This window comes from Falco rusticolus, chromosome 5 (genome assembly GCF_015220075.1).
Source record: "Falco rusticolus isolate bFalRus1 chromosome 5, bFalRus1.pri, whole genome shotgun sequence".
Lineage (NCBI taxonomy): Eukaryota > Metazoa > Chordata > Aves > Falconiformes > Falconidae > Falco > Falco rusticolus.
This window is the reverse complement of record NC_051191.1, coordinates 9,542,855-9,563,384: the sequence shown is the minus strand read 5'-3', so window position 1 is coordinate 9,563,384 and position 20,530 is coordinate 9,542,855. Positions and strand designations below refer to the sequence as shown.

Below are 20,530 nucleotides of genomic sequence, written 5' to 3'. Positions count from 1 at the left end.
AAAAATAATGAGAATACTGTGTCAATTAAGTCAATATTGCTGTTTTATGGTAAATCAGTACAGGGATGGCATCAGTCAGGCACTCAGTTACTTGAAGGCATGACTCTAGTTTACTGTTTTCTGAGCACACCGCTGAAATGCTCTGCTACAAGCCCTGCTCTGGGAATTACACTAATAGAGCCTCATGGGCAGGATGGCAACAGTTGTTATTCCAAAGTCAGAATGAAATTTAAAGAAGACACAGGCAATAAAAGGTGTTCAACTTAAAAAGCTGAACATCCTGACACCAGTCCTTGCAGGGAAGTGAAACTTTCCAAAATGATGCCAAGAGTCTTAGTATGGCTGCACCTCCACAGAGCTCCCTCTGTACGTGGGCACACACACGAGGGTGCTGTCTCAGATCAGCAGCTCAGTGAGCATTCTGTTTTTTCAGGGCTGAGGACATGGCAGCGCTGCTTTACCCATCTGGAGATCTCCATCAAGGATTGCTGCAGGCCAGGGAAAGAACTCAGAGCACAGGGGTAAGTGATATAGCTGAGCATTATCAGCAGATCATGGCACTCTACCCTCTGATTAGAACTGATCTTGCCAAAAGGTACCACCTGAGAGTCAAAGCAGATGGGAAACACTTCAAATCTGTCTTCAAAGACTACGTAGCTTAATTCTCCATTGTCTTGTCAGTACAGACATCCTACACCCTCTTCATATGAGCCATCTCATATTCACATAAACAACAACAAAATGAAAGCCTATGCCAGGGCAAGCTACTGCATAGGTAGTATTTATGGAAAATGGATTACAGGAATAGAAACAGATCCCCAGATGAAAAATTCTTGAAATACTGAGTTGAAGATGAAAGTTATTCAGTTTTTACGTATTGGGTAGCTGAAATATATGACAAGAAAAGACCAGAGATGAAAAGTATAGCCTCATAATGCAACACTGGAATAAGGCTTCTCCTCTAATAGTGGAAAAGAATCTACTGTGCCTGTGTACAACATAAGCTGAGGGGTTTGTTTTGCTTTTACTTATACAGGTACAGCTTAGGAGTTATCTTGGAGTCAGCATGTTATGCTGTCCTCAAGAGCTTCTGCAGAATCAAAGGAAAGGAAGAACAACACAGGTTAACACGAGTCTCTTTTCCACTGATAAAATCAGCACTTTGGCAGACAGTCTATAATTATCCTGTTCTCCATAGGATTCTTGGGAAGGCACCACTTGGATTTTCTGGCATATTTTTAAATACAAAATAAACCCAATAAATTTCAAAGAGGAAATTTCCTTGGGGCTCCATATCCTATTTGTAGCAGTTGAAAATCACCCAATAACCTGTAAAAAGAAAGTTTATATTTTGATTCATTTCCTGTTTATATTACATTCTGCCTCCACAGAGAATTTATTAATCAGTTACTTAAATTGTGGTGAAAACTGCAAGTGTCTCATCTTTTATACAAACAGTGTATTTTTACATACAAGACATACTTTAAAAGAGAATTTTAGAGTGTACTATGTGGAAGCAAGCTGAAAATTTATTTAATCGTTACAAGACAGAGTGACACAAACAGCTTATTGCACAATTTTCTTGTGCCTAAAAATCCTACTCAGTCAAAAAGGTTATCGGATGTTCTGGTAAGCAGTAATGCAGCTTGAGTTAGCTCTCAGTATCAGTAACTGAAACACGTAGCTCTTACCTGAAGGTAGGTTATGATTTCAAAGCAGCTCCTAATATGACTGAGGAAAAATCGTAAGTCTCTGGTCTATGAAAAGATTTCCACTACAATTAACAAGTAGTGTAAGGTTTGATAAGAGGTATCGATGTGGGTTTTAATAATAAAATATATTATAATAAAATATAAACCCAAATTGTTTTGTATCTACACCATTGTAGTTTAAGATAGGGGCTATGACGTTATACATAATTTTTAGTACAAAAGTGGTACACAGGCTGTAACAAAGCAGGAAGATGATGCTGTCTTGGTGGTGTTTGCCACTCAAATACTAGCAACAGCAATGGTGGAAAAAACATATCAGAGAATTCCTACTTGAAATCAATAGTTATGATAATGGCAATGGCTTTCAAGAGGCTAACACTCAGCATGCTGGTTTTCCTAAATCAGCTTCATCAGACTGTCTACAAGTGTATCATGGTTGAGTTAGAGCAGGTACACAAACATTCCACAAGTAATACTTGATGGAAAACAAAGATTATGAGTCACCTTTATGAAACTCCTAGTTTTGACTGATTCAAGCCAATGCAATAATGCAATTATTCTGAGTGACAGCACAATACATGGTGTCAGTAAGTGACGCTTGGAAATAAAACTTGGCAAGGAAAGGAGCAGAATATCAAATATATGATCAAAACCCCTCTGAAATAAGCCAAATATATAGACACTTCAGTTGGGATATGCCACTAAAAGGTATCTTTGACACCATCTTAAATGAAGAATTAATACGTATCTGTCTTGAGGCACTAAACCCCTGATAAATATGAATAATTAACGAACTGCAGAACGTAAATTGCCCTCTAGAGCAGGCCCCTTCATAATATAATTTATAGGCTTGGTGAAAAAAATGTAACATCGTCATTACAGAAAATAAAGACACAATCCTGGGACAACCATGTTCTTCTTCCCTCTACAAATATCCAATTCTGGAAAAAATAATCTCTCTAACATAGAGTGGTATTTGGCACTGTTATCACTGTACAATCTGCAAAGCTTTACACATTCAGCCACAATTGTGTATGAACAATAGACACTTCAGGGATCATTAAAATATATACTGTAAAAGCGGGTACAATATTTTATTCAAACCTTTAAATTTTAAAAATCACTACAAATTTATTTGCAATCTGTTACTCATCTCCACAGTAACTGTCTTTTTTTAAATCACTTTTTGTTATTTGTTAGCTTTTGTCAGAAAAGTTGAAATATTTTATAGGATAGGAAGATCATACTCCTCCATCCATTTTTTAAAGTACTTCTTCAGTTACACTTAACAGGAAAGCAATCACTGATGAACTAATTAATGAACTCTTAGTTGTTGTGGAATAAGGTCAGAGAAAAATGGAGACACTTAAACTGAGTCAAAATAGAGTCTATAATGGAAATATGAAACTTCAGACAGGACTCCCCCTTGTCCCCACCCTTTTAGTTCATGAAAAGTTAATATGCTGTATTGGAAAATGCATTTTTTTCTCATTGTTAAATGAATATTGGCTTTGAAGCATTTGGCTTGAATCTTGTAAAAGGTTTTGTACACTATGTAAAACAATACATTTGATATTATTTGAGTAGCAAAGATTATGCATTTTCATTATCTCACAGTCTTTCTAATATATTTTAGTGACATAGTTATAAAAATAGTCTTACATCTAAATTTTCTTTAATGCTGTAAATGTTAGATCACTTCTTTATTGTTAGGAGTTTGCTTATGTCAGGTTTATGTGAAAACTGACTCCTGCATCAAAGATTCAGAGCTCATTTAAAGCTCTTGAGATAGAATAACACGCAGGTGTCAGTCCTCCAAATTTCACTGAAGATTAACCTAATATGCAATATGGTGACCTAACAGTTCTTCATTTGAAAGAAATCTGAAAAGTAATCTCTGAGATAGCCAGAAAGTGAGAATAACCCAGTGGGATTTCCACCTCTTCATTTCCTAATGAGTTTTTTGATAATGAGAGGTGACTTTGACAGTCACTGTGGGCTCTATTATGGCTAATTTACTCCACTTCACTCTCCTTGTTAATTATTAACACTAGCCTTTTTATCCTTGTGAGACCACATTCCCGTTTTTCCCTTTTTAGGTTTTTTTTTTTCCTAAATCTAGCTTTATGAAGGTGATAGTTTTCAGGAAAAGGTTTTCACTTAGGGTAAAGCCAGAATTCTTTATTTCAATTTGGAAGACTACAATTGATTATATAAGCATGGGGAGCTCTTTCTAATGGCTTTAATGCACTTGCAAGGTGAAAAGGCTGTTAATTAAAGAATAAGCACTGAGGTATGTTCCACTTGGGAATCAGTTCTTGGTAGAATGGTCACTTGCTACTTGCTAACATACCCACCGATTAAAAGGTGACTAATTTCCACGGTTGCTTTCCAATAGTTCTGGGAAAAAAGAGGTGTGTAATTTTCCAGATGGCTGTCATTTGCCAGAAACTGTCATTTACTGTATCTATTACCATTAGGGAATTACTGAAATTGGTATTCAGGTGTGACACTTCATACAGCATCGTTTTGTATCTTTCAGTTAAGGTTTTACAATCTTTCTAATAATTGCTTTGACATGAAAGTTTTCATAATATTTCTTTCCTAAGGCTGTTTTAATCATTTAGCATTATTATCCATTTAATCTTTTAAAGAAAGAAAAATCAGTAGCCTACCAGCAACCTCTTTGCACGTGAGGACAACCCTTTTTTGTTTCCATCACTTCTATCAGGTTGGAACCAAAGCTCAAAGAAACACAAATGCCACAATAATGTAGTTAAAACTGCTGCCACAAATCCTTCTCGTAAGAATGAAGTAAAATACCTCCACAGCTTTCAGAAACCAAATAATCATTTCAAGCCCACATAACATCAGAACTAGAGATGTCCTTCCTAAACTAAAAATGTAAGATGGTAGGAAAGACACCTCAATATAGGTCTCACATTTTTAATCTGGATTTTAGGTGATCAGACACCCACTTAAAGTAATGTGGAATCCACCTGGAAGGAATCTAACTCCTATGAGGTGTGCACCAAGGTTGAACAATTCCTACACCCTTTTAAGCAGCCTTCTAAACTGAGCTTTAATTACCACCAGCATGGCAATTTTAATATGCCTCTGCAGCTGCAGTTTGTTCAACAAAGGATTCAGATGAAACATTCGTGGATACCTTAGAAACAAACTAAGGGAAACACTAACAGATACATTTTCTTTCACTAGAATAACGTGAAAAAAGGAATCACCAGGAATATGTCATTTCGTGTATTGCTAAAGGTCAGGGTATGAAAACAGAATTAATGAAAAGAGACCTCTAAGGCTGGATGTTAATGTTCTTTCACTCTGTTCTAGATCACATCCAATGTTACGGTAACAGTGACTTTTAGCAATACTGTTTAAGATTAAGCTTTAGTTTAGTGGCCCTGTACATTTGCCCCTTTCCCTCCAGGAACTTTCCTCATCCATCATGTTACAGTGAATTGGACATTTGCTAGTTGCTCCGTTTCATGACATGGTGCTATGGCCAACAGGTACTATACTGAGATGACCCATATATTTCAATAAATATTTGGCACCTAAGGTTAAAAATAATACAGTGATAAATATAGGTTGCAATATGTGTAACCTTGGAGAAAAGCTCTTGAATACTATTTTTCATTCTTTCAGTCAAGCAGTTTCCATATACAGAGCTAAAATCCTTAAAATCTGTTGAACTTCCACAGAAATTAAATTCATTTTCCAGAAAGAGTTAAAAATTATTTCTCATATTTATAATAAAAAAATCAAAATTTGGAATAATTTACATCATTCAATAAAAACAGCATTTGGATCTCTAAAATAATTTTAAAAAGCTAGATAATTTTCTCATTTTTTTAAAAGTAGAATATGAATAAATGTATAAAACATAGCACCAATGTAATTTTTTTCTTTACAGTGTCTTAAAATATTAGGTGGAATTCAATGTTTTTAAATTAACATCTGATTAATCTTCTTTGGTTTCATTGATTATTTCTTTAATTCCATTATTAAAATCACTTTCACATAAAACACGCCTAGGACATCACTTAACTAGTATTAAAAAAAATAAATTAATCCTTCTTGAAAGAAAAATAAAAGCAAGATAAACACAGCTATCTCTAATTCTGGTCTCCAACTCAAATAATGCTACAGGAATACACCAAGTGAAAATAACATTCTGATTTGTTGTGTGTATCTTACTCCTTTCATGCTAAGCCTACAACACCTTTATAGACATAACTAGTCCAAAAAGTAGTTTACATGAAAGCTTAGAAGGAAATATTAACTACAATTTTATTTAAGTAGAATAGATCAAATATGACATATCAAATACATATGCTGCTCATACGTAATTTATTTAAAACTGAGCAATTTATGAATACTGAATGATTAAGAGATTGCCAGATTTAGGACTGAAATGGTGCAAGCATAGAAGGAAACTTCTCCACTTAAAAGAAATGGAGCACTGGGATACATATAAACACAGGCACTGCCACTTTTATTTTGAGAATTATATTATTTAGAAACACATTTCTAAGGTGTGGGCATGTTGAAAAATCTTATGCACACAGTAAGTAAAAAACTTAAGATCTTACTATCATTTCTGAGGGCATTATTCAGCAGTTGGAAAAGTGGGAAGCTGTCCCAGGAGTCCTGCGGCTGTGCCTCGAGTACTGAATCCATATCAACAGAATACAGAGACAAAAACTTCTCTGCATGCTCCGCCAATAATTCTGGCCACCAAGCAAATGCCTGCAAACATGAAAAAATGGAATTACTAAACATAATTCATAAAGCAAAGAGATGGGTTATGTCTATGGCAAAATACATTTGGATATGTCACTTCATGTCCGATCTCATTTGGGGAGGATGAGCAGCCCAAGTGAAAAATGTGAAAATAATTTACAAAAAATGCATCAAAAATGTGAGAAATCAAATAGATTAGGCTGGGGAAGATGGTAGAATGGTAGAACAAACATGTAACACAAAAAAAAAAAAAGAAAAAAAAGAGAAAAAAGATCATAAAATCCTGCAACTCTTTCTGCCAGAGAGCAAAGAAAAGAATGAAAGCCTCATCCTTGAAAAAAATTACTGTATATGCTTCTTTTGCTTTCATTCAAATCTAAGGCTATAAGTAATCAGATTAATTTATTTTTTCAAATTAATTCTTGTGAATACATTTTGCACTCACTTGTTAATCAGAAGGGATGATTTTAGTGTGGAATTTTAATCCTTGAAGTCTAAGGGGTTTTTGAATAGATGCAGAGCACTTGTTAATTCCTGTTATATCCTTAAAGATGCTGGCTTCTCCTAGGGAAAGCATCCAGTTTTCATTCCAATAATGCTATAAACACATCTTCAGAAATTTGCTAATGTCTACATTAATTTTCAGTAACATAACATGTTGGAATACGCTGTTTCCTTTGGTAAAAATTTAGATTCTTAGGTAATCCTAGCTTAAAAGAAGTGAAGAAATCTGTGCAAAATAGTGTCAGCAAGTAGAGGCAGATCCGTATTACAAACTGCTTCACCTGTAACTCTTGTACCTTTTCACTGTCACTCAGGCCTAGGATTTGAAAGGTCAGTATTGAAAGGTGAGTATTGGATCAGAGGGAGCTGTATGATCCTGGAGTTAAAGAGATGAAGGTGAAGTGAGTTTATGAAATAGGATGAATGTCACGTACTGCTGAGAGTGTTTTGCTCAGAGTTCATGAAAATACCTGACAGTGAGAAATACCTCCACATACTAGATAAGGAAATGTCTTTGCTTTCAAACTTATGCCCCCTCATTTTGAATATCTAATTTTTAATATTTCTGAGTTACCAGCATGGAACATATGTAGCTTGATCTATACATGTGCTGAAGCCCCACAACTTCAAATGAAGCCACAGAAATTCTCACTTGCATTTCTGAAACGCAGGTCCTAGGTAACGTAGAATTATGTACTCGGGCCTGAAAGGCATCAAATAAAAGACAACTTCTGAAAAGTGCTCTACAGATATATATACTTCTGCATCCTGGACTTTCTGATGACTCTCTGTAATTGTTTTGGACATGGGGCAAGTGGAGAAAAGATGAACTGGCAAGAGGTTTTAAAGAACTGCTGAGCATCAGCTGTTATTACTGAAAAGTACTCTGTGTGTTGCAGTATCAGGACTGAAGGATGCTGATCGGCATTATGGTGAAAGGACAGATGAGGCTTCAAGAATTTTGGCAAAAGCTTGAAATGGAGTCTTTTTCCTCAAACTGGAAGAAGTTTCTCAATAGTAAATCCTGTCTAAATGGAAGCTCGCTAGACTCCTTACCCTAGAAATTAACGAAATGCAGAAAAATAAAGAAGAAATCTATACAGGCATTGGCAGGTGTCCCTTTTAGACGAGCTAATCTCTTTTCAGAAAATATTGCCAAAACCTCAAAATGAAGCAAAACCAAAACCAGAAAACCAGCACTTTCCATCTTCTTTACATCTTCTTCCCCTTTGCAAATGATTCTTTGAACCCAGACAGAAATTCCTCTGAAGAACTACCCATCATTGCTTTGGCAGTAAGGAAGAATAGAAAAACAAATAGTAGAGCTAAGATAGCTGTTCAGTCATTATGAATAATATGACAACAGGCTAAAGGCAATTAGCAATGTTGACATACATTCTAAGAGAACAAAAACATTGACTGGATTAAAGGAAGACTGAAGTTTTTAAGACTCTAGAAAGACACACAAATATGGCAATACACCAGAAAACATCAGAACAATGTATGCTACCCAGTCAATGAACAGTCACATGCTATAAATGCTGAAAAATAATGCTTAGTTCATCAGGAATCACATACCTCTCTTCCCTTTGGGAATCCCAGAAATTTGGAAGTGTTATGAATTAAAAAAAATAAAATAAATCTAGTATTAAAAAAATGTGATGTACTACTTTAGAGATTACTGATCCTTTCAATCAACTACAGCATCAAACACTGAACATCTAGTTAACATTATGACATGAAGTCACCATGCTTAATCTTCAGTTTTGAGAAGGGAATGTATAATTTCATGGTCTTGTTCAAAGATGTATTTTAATATTGAAATTCTGCATGCTCTGTACATTTCAGTAAAATTGAACATTTATTACATTCATGACGGGGAAAATAATCTTAAAATTATCTTTATTCTTTTCAAGTTGTCTTAGATAAGATTGAAAACTTTTGATGAATTAATTTTTCCAAAGGCACATCCAATATATTTACCCTTCTGAAAAATATCACATCTCTGACTGCAAATAAGTAGTATGGAACATAATCTTTGAACAGATATGTTTAATCATACATATATCGTTTGGTCTATTTTTTTCTGTGTTGTTTTCCACAGAAGTCTAATATTCTTAAAGTAATGCAGGTCCTCAAATGACAAAGACAACAATATATACATTTTATTAAGCGATCATTACAGAGTAACACAGTGGCAACAGTAGTGTAGAACAGGACCTCCAGGGAATTAATTTCAAATCATCGAAACAGCTGTTTCTTCAGTATAAGATAAAACATCTATAACAAGTTCACACATGACAGATGTAAGCTAAAAACTAGATTCCATAGTGTGATATAAAACCAGATGTTTTGAATGATCATATTTATAACTATATCTACTAAATCATGTTTATCCTTTTGCATATTTTCCCCAAAAGTATTTACTGAGTTTTTTGAGAGCATTTAAAAAACAATTTCCTGAACCTTAGAAAAAAAATGTTAATAATATATACAATTGTGTGTACCTGGTCAAGCTTATTTTTGTAATTCCTCGAGTGTAAAAGGTGCTATAATTCTAAATATTCTAAATATTATGGTTTCTGTACCATGAAGCAAAAGGCTTGAGAGTAAGAAACATGAAATTGTTCTATTTTTTTCTATCTTATAATGCCATTTTAAAAAGCACAATTTTAAAAGCAGTACTTTTCCAATCAACAGAAGAGTAATGTGAACATGATATTATACCCATCATTATATTTATGTTAAAATCAAAATCTATACAGCATGATGAAAACTAGCATTCAGTTATATTTTCATTCTATTTTGGATGAGAGGTGAAAAGTTGGCAGGAACAACTGTATGAGGCTATGAATCTTTTCCATACCATTTCACCACCTCCAGCACAAAGATGCTTTCTCTTTTTTATGCTCTTTAATTTTCATTTCTAAACCTACAGATCATTCAAGCGAATTCAAGTAGAGTTTTATTACACTTCACTTTTCATAAGCTTCAAGTCTCTTATTCCTCTGTAAATGCGAACTGCCTTAAACATATGTCAGAAAGTAAAGCTAAAATGTTTCTTGACAGACTTGCTTCACATCAGGGGATAAAAAATCTAGGAACAAACAATTCTGTACAGCAAATGCAGTTACGGCCTCACCTCTGAATGGTGTTCTTCATTTTGCTGCAATACTTCGATACAGAGTTCTGCAAGGTGAAGAACCTCTTCCAGTTTTCTAGCAGGTGTTGCTTGGTTCATGGTCTCTATATGAAAATAAAATGCAAACCAAAATTGCTTTAGTTACAAAGAAGATTCAACAGTAAGAGAAAATGTCAGAAAGGAATGGGAATGGTGCAAAGTTACAATTTTCTGAGGTATAAGCAATTCTCACGTTAAGAACAATCATTTAAAACAAGTAAATGCAGCTGCATGTCCAGATCACTGGAAAAAAAAATTAATTCACAAAAGAATCACTCATCATTATATACATCATCTGATTTCATATGTGAGAACTAACAGGTGCATCAATATATTAGATGCTCAACTTCTGCAACAAGCAAGTTTGAATTCTCTTCAAGGTCAGATATACAAAGACAGCAGACAGTAGAGACCTTTTTTGTTATTGTACCATCAGTACAGTGCCGTTCTCACTAGATGACTCATTACTGTCATCAGCAAGATTCATGCATTTTACAGCAATCAAAAATTCCAAATGTTTCATCTAAATAAGACACTACATTTTAGGTGTATTTAAGAATAAGCAAAATACAAAACAATAATTATGCAAATAATTAATTATTCAAATAACTGATTTTCTGCCTGCTGTTCAGCAATGAGAATGAATCTGAATTCTTTTCAGTACCATAGTGAAACGTAGCACTATAAAATCAAGTAGTTGTAACAGAATTGACACAAGCCCATGAAAAACTCCTCATAAAAGAAAACAAGGACAAATGCAAAAGTTACAAATGACATGAAGATCACTCATTCTACAAGGTAGACTTCAAAAAGAAAGCAAACAACAAAGGTAAACCAAATGTAACTAAAATTCTTACAGGGCAATTAAACTCAAGTTTAGTTTGCAACTGAAAAAAATTCATAGGACTAGTTCCCAGAAAGAGCCATGGGAGATACAGGAAGATACCAACTAACTTTTTTACAATCATATTTTAATCAGTAAAAGTGATCTGTCCAACCACATAATTTGTATCATTAGGAATAACTTCAGTATTAGCTATCTGAGCTTGTTTCCTTAACAAGGCTCTTGTCCCCAAGAGTAAACCACGCGATGGAAATGATGTTATACAATATAATCATATATAAAATATGGTCACATTAAGCAGGTTTGCAGAGGACTTATGAAGCTGATACACAAGGTGAGTGAGGGTCTCAGGAATCCTATTTTCTCATTTTCTGTGCATGTTCATGTTTGTGTATCAAATAAGTAGCAGATTCCATGAATACACATCTTCATATGCAGAAAATTCTGCTGACATTTCTTTCCCACATTATGCATTCACCACGACACAGAACATTAGCAGATTAATTAAAAAACTTACATAATCTCCTTGTGTCAGTAAGAATATCAAACTGCATGCACTAAATATTTTTAACACTTAATATTTCTGGCAAATCAATACAACTTTTCTTAAAGGCAGGTGACCTTGTCCAGTTCTTAGCACTAACATACTGATGCAAAGCTCCTAGATGAAATACATAGCCTTGATGCAATTTTTGAAGAAACATTGGATTAGAACCTCCAGAAAATATTTACTTAAAGGTGACTACAAAACCACATTGTTTTCATGCAAAGACCAAAGCAGGCAAATTACTGAAGGATCTACAAGAACATTTGAGATCTTATTAAAATAGACCACATAAGCAGACATGTTGAAATAATATGTTTTTCAAAATCACAATTTAACTCAAGAGTTACTGCATAAACACGGACCAAGCACAAAACACACACCAGGACACAAAACTACATTCACAATGTCAAGATCACAGTTATTAATGCTGTACTGAATTTGCAAATTTGATACTGTAGAACAATTATATTAATATAACCACAACTATAGTAATGTATTATGTCAAGTGAGATTAGAAAGGATTGGTCCAGCCCCTATTATTTAGATTATAGTCTAAAAACTACTACTGGATTCACACTTGAACAGTGGTTTCTCTGCATATCCTGGACTGAAATTGCTGTTCCCTCGAGCGGTCAGTGTCTTCCCCTCTGTGAACACACAGCAAGTACCATTCATACAGCTGATATACCACTATCAGTATCATTAATGTTAATGAGTTTTAGGAAGAAAGCAGTGATATTAATACAGAGTATGACTGGCATATGTGATTTCAGCGTAAACTCACTTTATTACAAATTTAGCCTGTTCTTCATAGACCTTACCACTAACCAAGTAAACAAAATAACTGCATTCATACTTGCATTAATTCCTAATGAAATTAAATAAGCTCTAAATTATTAAAAAATTAAATCCTAGAGGGGCTCCTCTAAATTAGTAAGAAAGTAATTCTAATAATTATCTTGAATCTGGTGTTTCTTTTTTGCATTGGAGTAAGTCTGCTTATTCCACACCTGGAATAAGCTCAAGGTAGCCTAAAAATGGTTACTGAACAGATAGTAGGGGGAGCGTGAGAAAGACCATAGCTTTACTAGCTAACTGTGAGATTATCCTGAACCTTCACAGTGGCGAGAAACAAGATCTCAGGGAAGTATTAATTCTACGGGGCAAGGCACTGAGAAAATACAGTTCTGGTCATCTGTGTTGAAGTGAAGAACTTTGATCAGAAATGGCACTGAAAGGATAAGAATTCTGAATTTCATTCAGAAATGGCACTGAATGGAGAGTCTGTTTTTTTGGCATGTTTGTTTATAAGGTTCAATAAGCCTAATAAAATGAAGGATGAAAGAGGGGCTCAGAAGTGTTCTCGCACAGACAGTGTGGGAATACAGTGTTGCCACAGTGGGAACACTTGGGAAGAAGACCTACTTATGATCAGGGATGATGTGGGCATAAAAATAAATTAGTCATGTTAAATTGTTTAAGCCAGAAATTGCAAGGATTTCAGTCATTATGGGACTAATGTTCAGCATTTTTTTCAATAGGATTAGTGTGTTTAGGAGGAAAAAGAGGATGAAAACAGTAAATTTCCCTTTGAGGTGAGTATGGCAAGTTTCTGAATAATGTTTCATGGCAGGAATGACTAAAAGTATGGGACAGATTAGGCTCAATGAATTCCAGTTTCAAGTTTGCATGAAATTCCCCATGTTATTTTCTTTTATTTACTCTGAAACTATTTATTACTTGCTAAAAACATGCAAATTGCTCTTGATGCTTCATAGTTTTTGACAGCATTTTAAAAATCATTATTTTCCTGTAAGATTTACTGATAAGAAAAGGTGGCAGAGAATTGCACTCACTCTTAACAAATCTGTAATTTTGTTGTTATTTACTTAATCACAGAATAAATCAATACAAGCAATTTTACTTGGATGGTACATGCTTCCCTACATTTCCCTTGGGCTTTATCTAAAGCTTCCTCTTCAATCTGTAAGTTACCACATCAGCTAGTCTTTTTTCTCTGTAACTAAGGGCCCTTCACTTTCCAAAATCTAGCAAATATGTGTTATGGATAACTACCATTTACATTGTGTGCATAAACAAGGGGCTAAAAAGCAATCTGAGAGATAAAGAGCTAAATATTGAAGTATTTTTTTACCAAACAAGTAGCGTATTTGAAATATGAGCACCAATAAACTGTTATCTGGGAGTTTTAGAATCTCCAAAACATCTGAGCAAAATATTGTGCTTGTCTTTGTAAGTGTAAAAAAATTACAGGAATGGAAATCAGTGCTGTCAGTTTTCATTACATTCACGATGCCTTTCCCCCCACAATTACTAAGGGTTGTTAAGATGTGTTTACACTGCTCAAACTAACAAGCTGCAGCAGGAGTTGAGTCAGTAAATATGCTGCTTGACATCTTTTTAGAAAATAAACAGAAAAAGCCATCAATCATCTGTTTTCAGCTTCACATTCTGCTGAAATGAAATAGCAAGCCAGCCTTTGCAAATAATGGATGCTTTCTCAAGTATACATTATCAGTGAGTCACACAGGTACCAAGAAAATATTGTGAAATGAGCTAAGTTAACTGAGTAAGATGCTACTAAAATGAAAAGGTGACTGCTTCATGGACTGATGGAGCCTAGGGCCATAAGGGACTGTCAGTGCCAGATCATCCAGTCTGACCTCCTGTGTCACACAGGTCAGAGAACTTCTCCCCATTCCTCCTTTCTTGAGCCCATCAGGATGTCTAAAACCTAACAGCAGCATGTTTAAAACCTACCTTAAGCTTGCTTTCCAGAACAGAGTTTATCCCTGAAGACAAATGTACAATTCACCTCTTTTTCTCCCCAGCATGTAAGCCCTTAAACCTGTGTGTTTAATTTCTCATTGGCATTTGCTGAGCACAGGAATCTAAAGAGGTGATTCTCCTCCTCGGGTGTGAGTACAGTGCAGCTAGGAGGTACCTGTCTCTGGCCTGCCAGTCTCCCCCATGATGGCACAGCATATATGCCTTACTGGTTTTCCCTGTCCGTGTTTCATCCTTCTTCCTTTTCTTCAAACAATCCAGAGCAAAACACTCAGGAAAGCCAAGGTGTCTCCAGACCAGAGGGTCTCTCCCACAGACCACTGGCAGGTATACTGGGAAGAAGGCAGGTATGCTGAGAGACCCCCAGTTCACAGCCCTGGTGGGCTTACAGGAACCTTCATATCTAGACAGCTAGGCATGGCTGGAGACTTCGGTGATGATGTTGCAACTTAGGATTTGGCCCAGCTTCATGCCAAACTGCAACACGACAGCCAGTTTGCATTTTGATCCTTCATGTAAGACAATTGGCATTTGTTTTACTTTCCATCAGCACCGTTGCTCTGGGTGCTGGCAGTGCTCGGCTGTTGTGCTACTTAACATTAATGCTACCAGCATTAAGCTTGCAGAAAGTGCAAGACATCTACTAATGGAGGTGTCTGACCATCAACTAATTTGTTTCTGTGCATCTGCCAGAATTAGACCCACAGGAGGGAAGACAACACAGCGACTGTTGGCTACCAAACTCCTTCCGGAGCATGCTGCATGCATAGCAGTGTGTGGCCTGAGCAAGTTTCGGAGTTTCTGAAGGAATATTACCTGTTTGGATATTCTGCAGAGGGACCTAAATCTTATGTACTTATTTCCAAATCCATTTGTAGTGCATGGAGCCTAAATGAGCTATTCTTTATTCTACACCAGCTCTCTTGCCAAGGCATCTGACTGATTCACTCCAAACAAGGGCCTGAAAGTGAACTCCTGTTGATGCAGAGGGGATGACAGGGAAGCCCTGCAGTAAAGCAGACCATAATATAATTTGATAATACAGACACATCGTAATTTGAGCGGTATGGAGACAACTCTTCTCCAGTAGGGACCATTTATTTGGACTTTTTAACATGTGAAATCAGCAAGATTGCTTCTAGACTTGTATCAAAAGCAGTGCAAACATCAATAAACTAGAGCTAATATACGCTACTAGACCTGAACTGACTCTGCAGACTTAATCCGCAACTGGGATAATCCGCCCACATATAATTTTGATTTGACTGTGGTGGATTTTCTTGCAAATTCTCACAGAATTAATTCTGCATGAAAAAGTAAGGAGGGGACATCTGGGAGGACATCTTATACTCTTCTGATTGAAAAAAAAAGAATATAGCCTTATATAAATAATGAAATTTAGCTTTAATTATGAAGTTGAAACTAGTCTTTACATTAACTGCTTTCTAAGAACTCAATAGGTTTTTAAATTTCAGGGGCAAAAAATTGTTAAAATTAATTACCATTATCACCTACGTACAGAAAGATCATGAGATCTGTAGAAAGTCAGAGTACACATCTAGTCTATAAACTGTCATTTTATAAAGTGGGTCACAGTGCCGTATTTCCAGTTTTTTAAAATTTATCACAGTATTCCACAGAATTACCTTTATGTGACAATCAAAGTTTGGTTTGGATTTCTGTTTTTTTTAATGTCCCACCCTACCCCCCAAAAAAAAAACCCACACAAAAAACCACCCCAAAACAAGGAGTCTTGGCTCATGGGAAAAAAATGAAATAACAAATCTGAAAAGCTAAAAGCAGAAGAAAAAAGTCAGAGATGAAAAGAAATCTCAATTTTTAACTGCTGATCAAAGGAACTTAGTTTATGATTCTTTGTGTTCTGGTTTTGGCAACACAGATACAAGCAGTTGGTATTTCCTTCCTTGCCCTCACTTCTAATTTCTCTTCAAAAGGGGAAAGAACTAATGTTCTCAGCACTTTCTGTTCCTGTGGAATAAAACTCAGAGGTAACAAACACGGCAAACTGAAGGGCTCCATGAATGAAGAGACCTGAATAACTGACATACTATACTGACAGAAAACTGGCACTTGAAAGTACAGACTTAGTAATAAGTGTTTTTAAAAAATCTAGTAATTTTAAGAGTCTAAATTTTAGGGAGTTACTGAAATATGACAACAACAAATCTAATGCCGGCAGGTAAAGAGGAGGGAAAAGTGATGTTGACCTTACACAGACTTCAAAACATTTTGCTGAAGAAACGAATAATTAAGGACATAAAAGGAACAGAAAACAGAACAAAATGTAACAGATTTGCAAAGGTAGGTCACATAGACTTGTGTCGTAGCTTTACTTGATGGGGTATTTTTTTATAAAAGAAATTCAGTAGATCTCATCTATTCTGACTTTAATAACGCAGTTGATACTGTGCATCATGGGAAAAGTACCAGTTAAGCTGAAGAAAATGGGAATTAAGAAACAAACTGTGTGTTGGATAAAAATGCTGCCTCAAGAGAAAGGCAATGGGTAGCACTGAGAAAGAGAAAAGAAAGGTTTCTTGAGGAATTTCTTGAAGCTACATCTCAGGGCTCAGCTTCCTCGACATTTTCACCAATGACTTCAGAATAAATACTAGGAGTACACTGATAACAATGCTGTAAAACACTGGCAATAGCAGGGTCAAAACGCAGTAACAAGAACTGGGCAATTCCAAAGAATGGGGGAGAGAAACAAAATGCAATACTTTAAGAACAAGGGCAATCATTACGTTTTGACACATGAAGAGCAACAAGCATTTGCTGTAAACTGGGAACTTGTCAGCTGGAAATGATCAAGATGCTAAAGACTGGGTTGAAGTAACTTTTCACAGAATGGCTGTGTGCCACAAGCATGCTATAGACATAACAAGAAAAATGTTTATTGAATACATTAGATTAAGCATTTCTGCTACAATAGTACTACTAGTACTGTGTAAGGCATCTCATGGGGATGACTTTGCACAGTTCTTGTCTCCAATGTTCAAGAAGGTGGAATTCAAACTTTAATAGGGAAAGGCTTCTAAGATGATGAAAATTAAGAACAGGAAGCTAAAAGTCTGAGACAAGGTGATGAAAGCCTAGGTTGCATGAGTAGAAAACAATTGTCTAAAAATGCATCATAGGGTGAGGAGGAATTGCACATGATGAAATGCTAATGAAGAATGGAACCATCCCTCCTTCATTAGGGATAAAGGACAAAGTTAGCATGCTAAAAACTAGGAACTAATTTGACTGTAAGGTGATTCCTCCACCTGCAGAGCAAATAAGACTTGAAATGGGTGAAGCAGGGGGCAGAAAACAGAAAGAGCAGTGACAAAGACTGACTCAGGCCAGCTGTTAAAGAGAGGATGTGTGTATGTTTACAGACTATCAGGATGTGGACCTAACAATCCAGAGGTTCTTTTCCAGACCTCTGCTCCAGAATTTAAATCAGGGGTACTTGCCCATATCCTCTTTCCATTTAGTTGCACAATAAATGGAGACCAAGAAGGTGTTATGTCACTGTGCAACTCATTCATTTTCATTTGTTCAGAAATGAACATGCAGGGAGAGCTTTAATCAAGTCCTCTCCAGGTACAATGAGGCTCTCCACTTGCCATCTCAAGTTATCTTACAAACTTACTAATGTTTGTAGTGTTCTTCTTTTTAAGTCAGATAGATCCTTCTGAGCCTTGAGGGCATTTACATACTACTCTTCCTTTAGAAATGTGTATGTAATGAGGATGTTAACGATCGATGTCCTTTAACAAACTGCAAACTGCTGAGTTGCCCCTGACCTTCTATTGTATGGAGTTAACAGTTATTCAGCCCTTGGCAGTCTGTCGGCTAGAAAGAAAGAAATATTGGGATGACAATCACAAAAGTGATTTGTCTTTAAGCAGCTACTTACTATTTAGTAACTATTTGCTTTGATTTTAATCAGATTTATTTTCATTTCTTTTATTAAAACTGATTGACATAAGGAGCCCAGTATTTTTAATTACTACAGGCTTCTAAAAATAATGAGTTAGAAGCCAACTACCTAATAATCCAAATCTTTACAACGTCTATTGCCTCAGAGATAATACCTATGGACAACGGCAGATATTGCCCTGTTCAGTTCACAGCCATTTACCACTTTAATTTCTAGCTCACTTCCTACATTTCTCCACAGCAAGGAACATGCATTTACATGTAAGTTTCTACCACTTCTCTTAGGCAATGACAGCAGAACTAGCAGAGTCCATTACTGCTCAGTCATTCAGATTTCAAATAAATTTAAATGGGGCAAACCATTCATTTCTGAGAAGGAATAAATACAGTATTGTACTACTCTCTGTGTGTGTTAATGTATGTGTATAAAATGTAAGTAAAAAATATGAATTTTGTATAAGGAAGGCCATCTTTTTTGAACGAGAGAAAACAGGTGAGGGAGGCATGCAAATTTCTATAAGCTGCTCATTGGAAACTATATAAAATGCATCTAAAGAATGCTGTTTGTCTCTGGCCTCAGCATCTAGCAGGTCCAGTTATGTTCAACATTATAGGAAGAGTTAATTCAAGTTAAATACTGATTAAGACAGGAAAACGTGCCATACACAAAATGATCTAAAAAGTACTTCCATGTAGCGAAGTCTCCAAGACAGCATGTGCTGAAATGAGAATGGTTTATACTTAAAAAGAGATTCTCACATACTGATGTTATGATCATCTCCTTGACAAATTATAAACCCTTGCTGAGACTACGAGGGCATTATATGAGAGTTCTTAGACATAGTTCAAAGTTATAATAGTAGGTCTGCAGCTGTTCTCCTCATAATGGCAATTATACCAGCTGAACAGATTAGCTACTCCATGAGAATTTTAGCTGTAACTGTTGTAAGGAATGACGTGCTGAACCCTGTATAATTGCCATTGCAAATGTAATTTTTATTGAAAAAAAAGCTGTTCCATATTCATAACAGTACAATGACATGGAAGTGCTAAGTAAAATGTCATCCTGACTGCAAACAAATCCTGTTGATGCAAGTGCTGCTTATACCACTGTGTCTGCCATTAAGAAAGTAACCACTGTCTTCTGGGAAAGCATTCAGAGTCTTGTTCAATTGAGACTGTGAAAATGAGAGCACTTGGGGAATAGACCCGGGAACATGGCAACCACGCTGCTGAAAAAGGATTCTCGCAACAAAAAGAATTCGCATGTTCACCTCTGTATTACTTAACAAGGACACTCCTGCAATTCAAGACTTTATACAATATCTATTGCACAAACTAAAGGGTAAATTATAGTTAACAAAAAAATTGTTTTTCCTTATTTTCCACGAAAATGAAATATATGGTATTAGGACTAAGCATACTGTACATAAAGTTCATGATGAAATCTGTAGTTTAGCTAGTGACACCAACAGGAGCAGGATTTGGCCCTGTTAGCCAGGTTAAAATGCAATTTTATTGGGATTCCTTCAGCTGCTTCATCTTTTTCATCAGAGAAATGGGTTCAATGGGACATAAAATTCTGGTGGAACACAGCCTGTTTACTTCTTTTGGTAACGTTTTTTCTGAGTTGTCTGATTAATTTGCAGTTACATTTTTAGTCAGAAGCAGAATTTAATTAACCCATTAAAATACAAACACAGCCTATAAATCTCTAGCTCACCTAACTTAGTGAATTTCCATTTTCTCACTGTATATGATAAGCTTTCCTCTTGTCCATTCTCTCACATAGTTATTTGCCAGGCTACTTAAGGGACAGCTTTGCTACCATATCTTAAAAACATGCCAACAGTTTCTTTCAAAGCATGCATAAACCTAATGTAAGATGACTGAAATCAGGCACAGACTTTTTTTTTTCTTCTTTTCTGTGCTTGTAACTGTATGTCATCTGCGCTTAAGTCTATATTTCTGACATAATGAGCCTGAGAAACAATTAGAATAGTAAGCATGCGGCACAAGGAAGATTTGTACTTGAGGTGACACACATTGTATAAAAGTGTATAGCTGAGGTTTTAGAGTGCAAAGGTCAAAGTCCAAAACTCTAAAATCAGTTTCTCGTTTCACAAATTAATTTCAACATTTTTCTAGATTTCTAATTTGAAGAGATATTTTCTTCAATACCTACAGGTGTAAAAATATTAAACAGAATATTTGTGCTACCT

General features: G+C 35.7%; 1 protein-coding gene across 1 annotated transcript in view; it reads right to left on the bottom strand.

Moving 5' to 3' along the window:
• The window catches only part of CADPS2 (calcium dependent secretion activator 2), a 323,439-nt gene that overhangs the window by 57,116 nt on the left and 245,793 nt on the right, over positions 1-20,530 (bottom strand). The window contains exons 17-18 of the mRNA XM_037389390.1: positions 10,120-10,223; positions 6,323-6,479 (exon numbers count right to left, since the gene is read on the bottom strand). Coding sequence (XP_037245287.1) covers positions 6,323-6,479; positions 10,120-10,223 — 261 coding nt within the window. The remainder of the gene's footprint in view (positions 1-6,322; positions 6,480-10,119; positions 10,224-20,530) is intronic.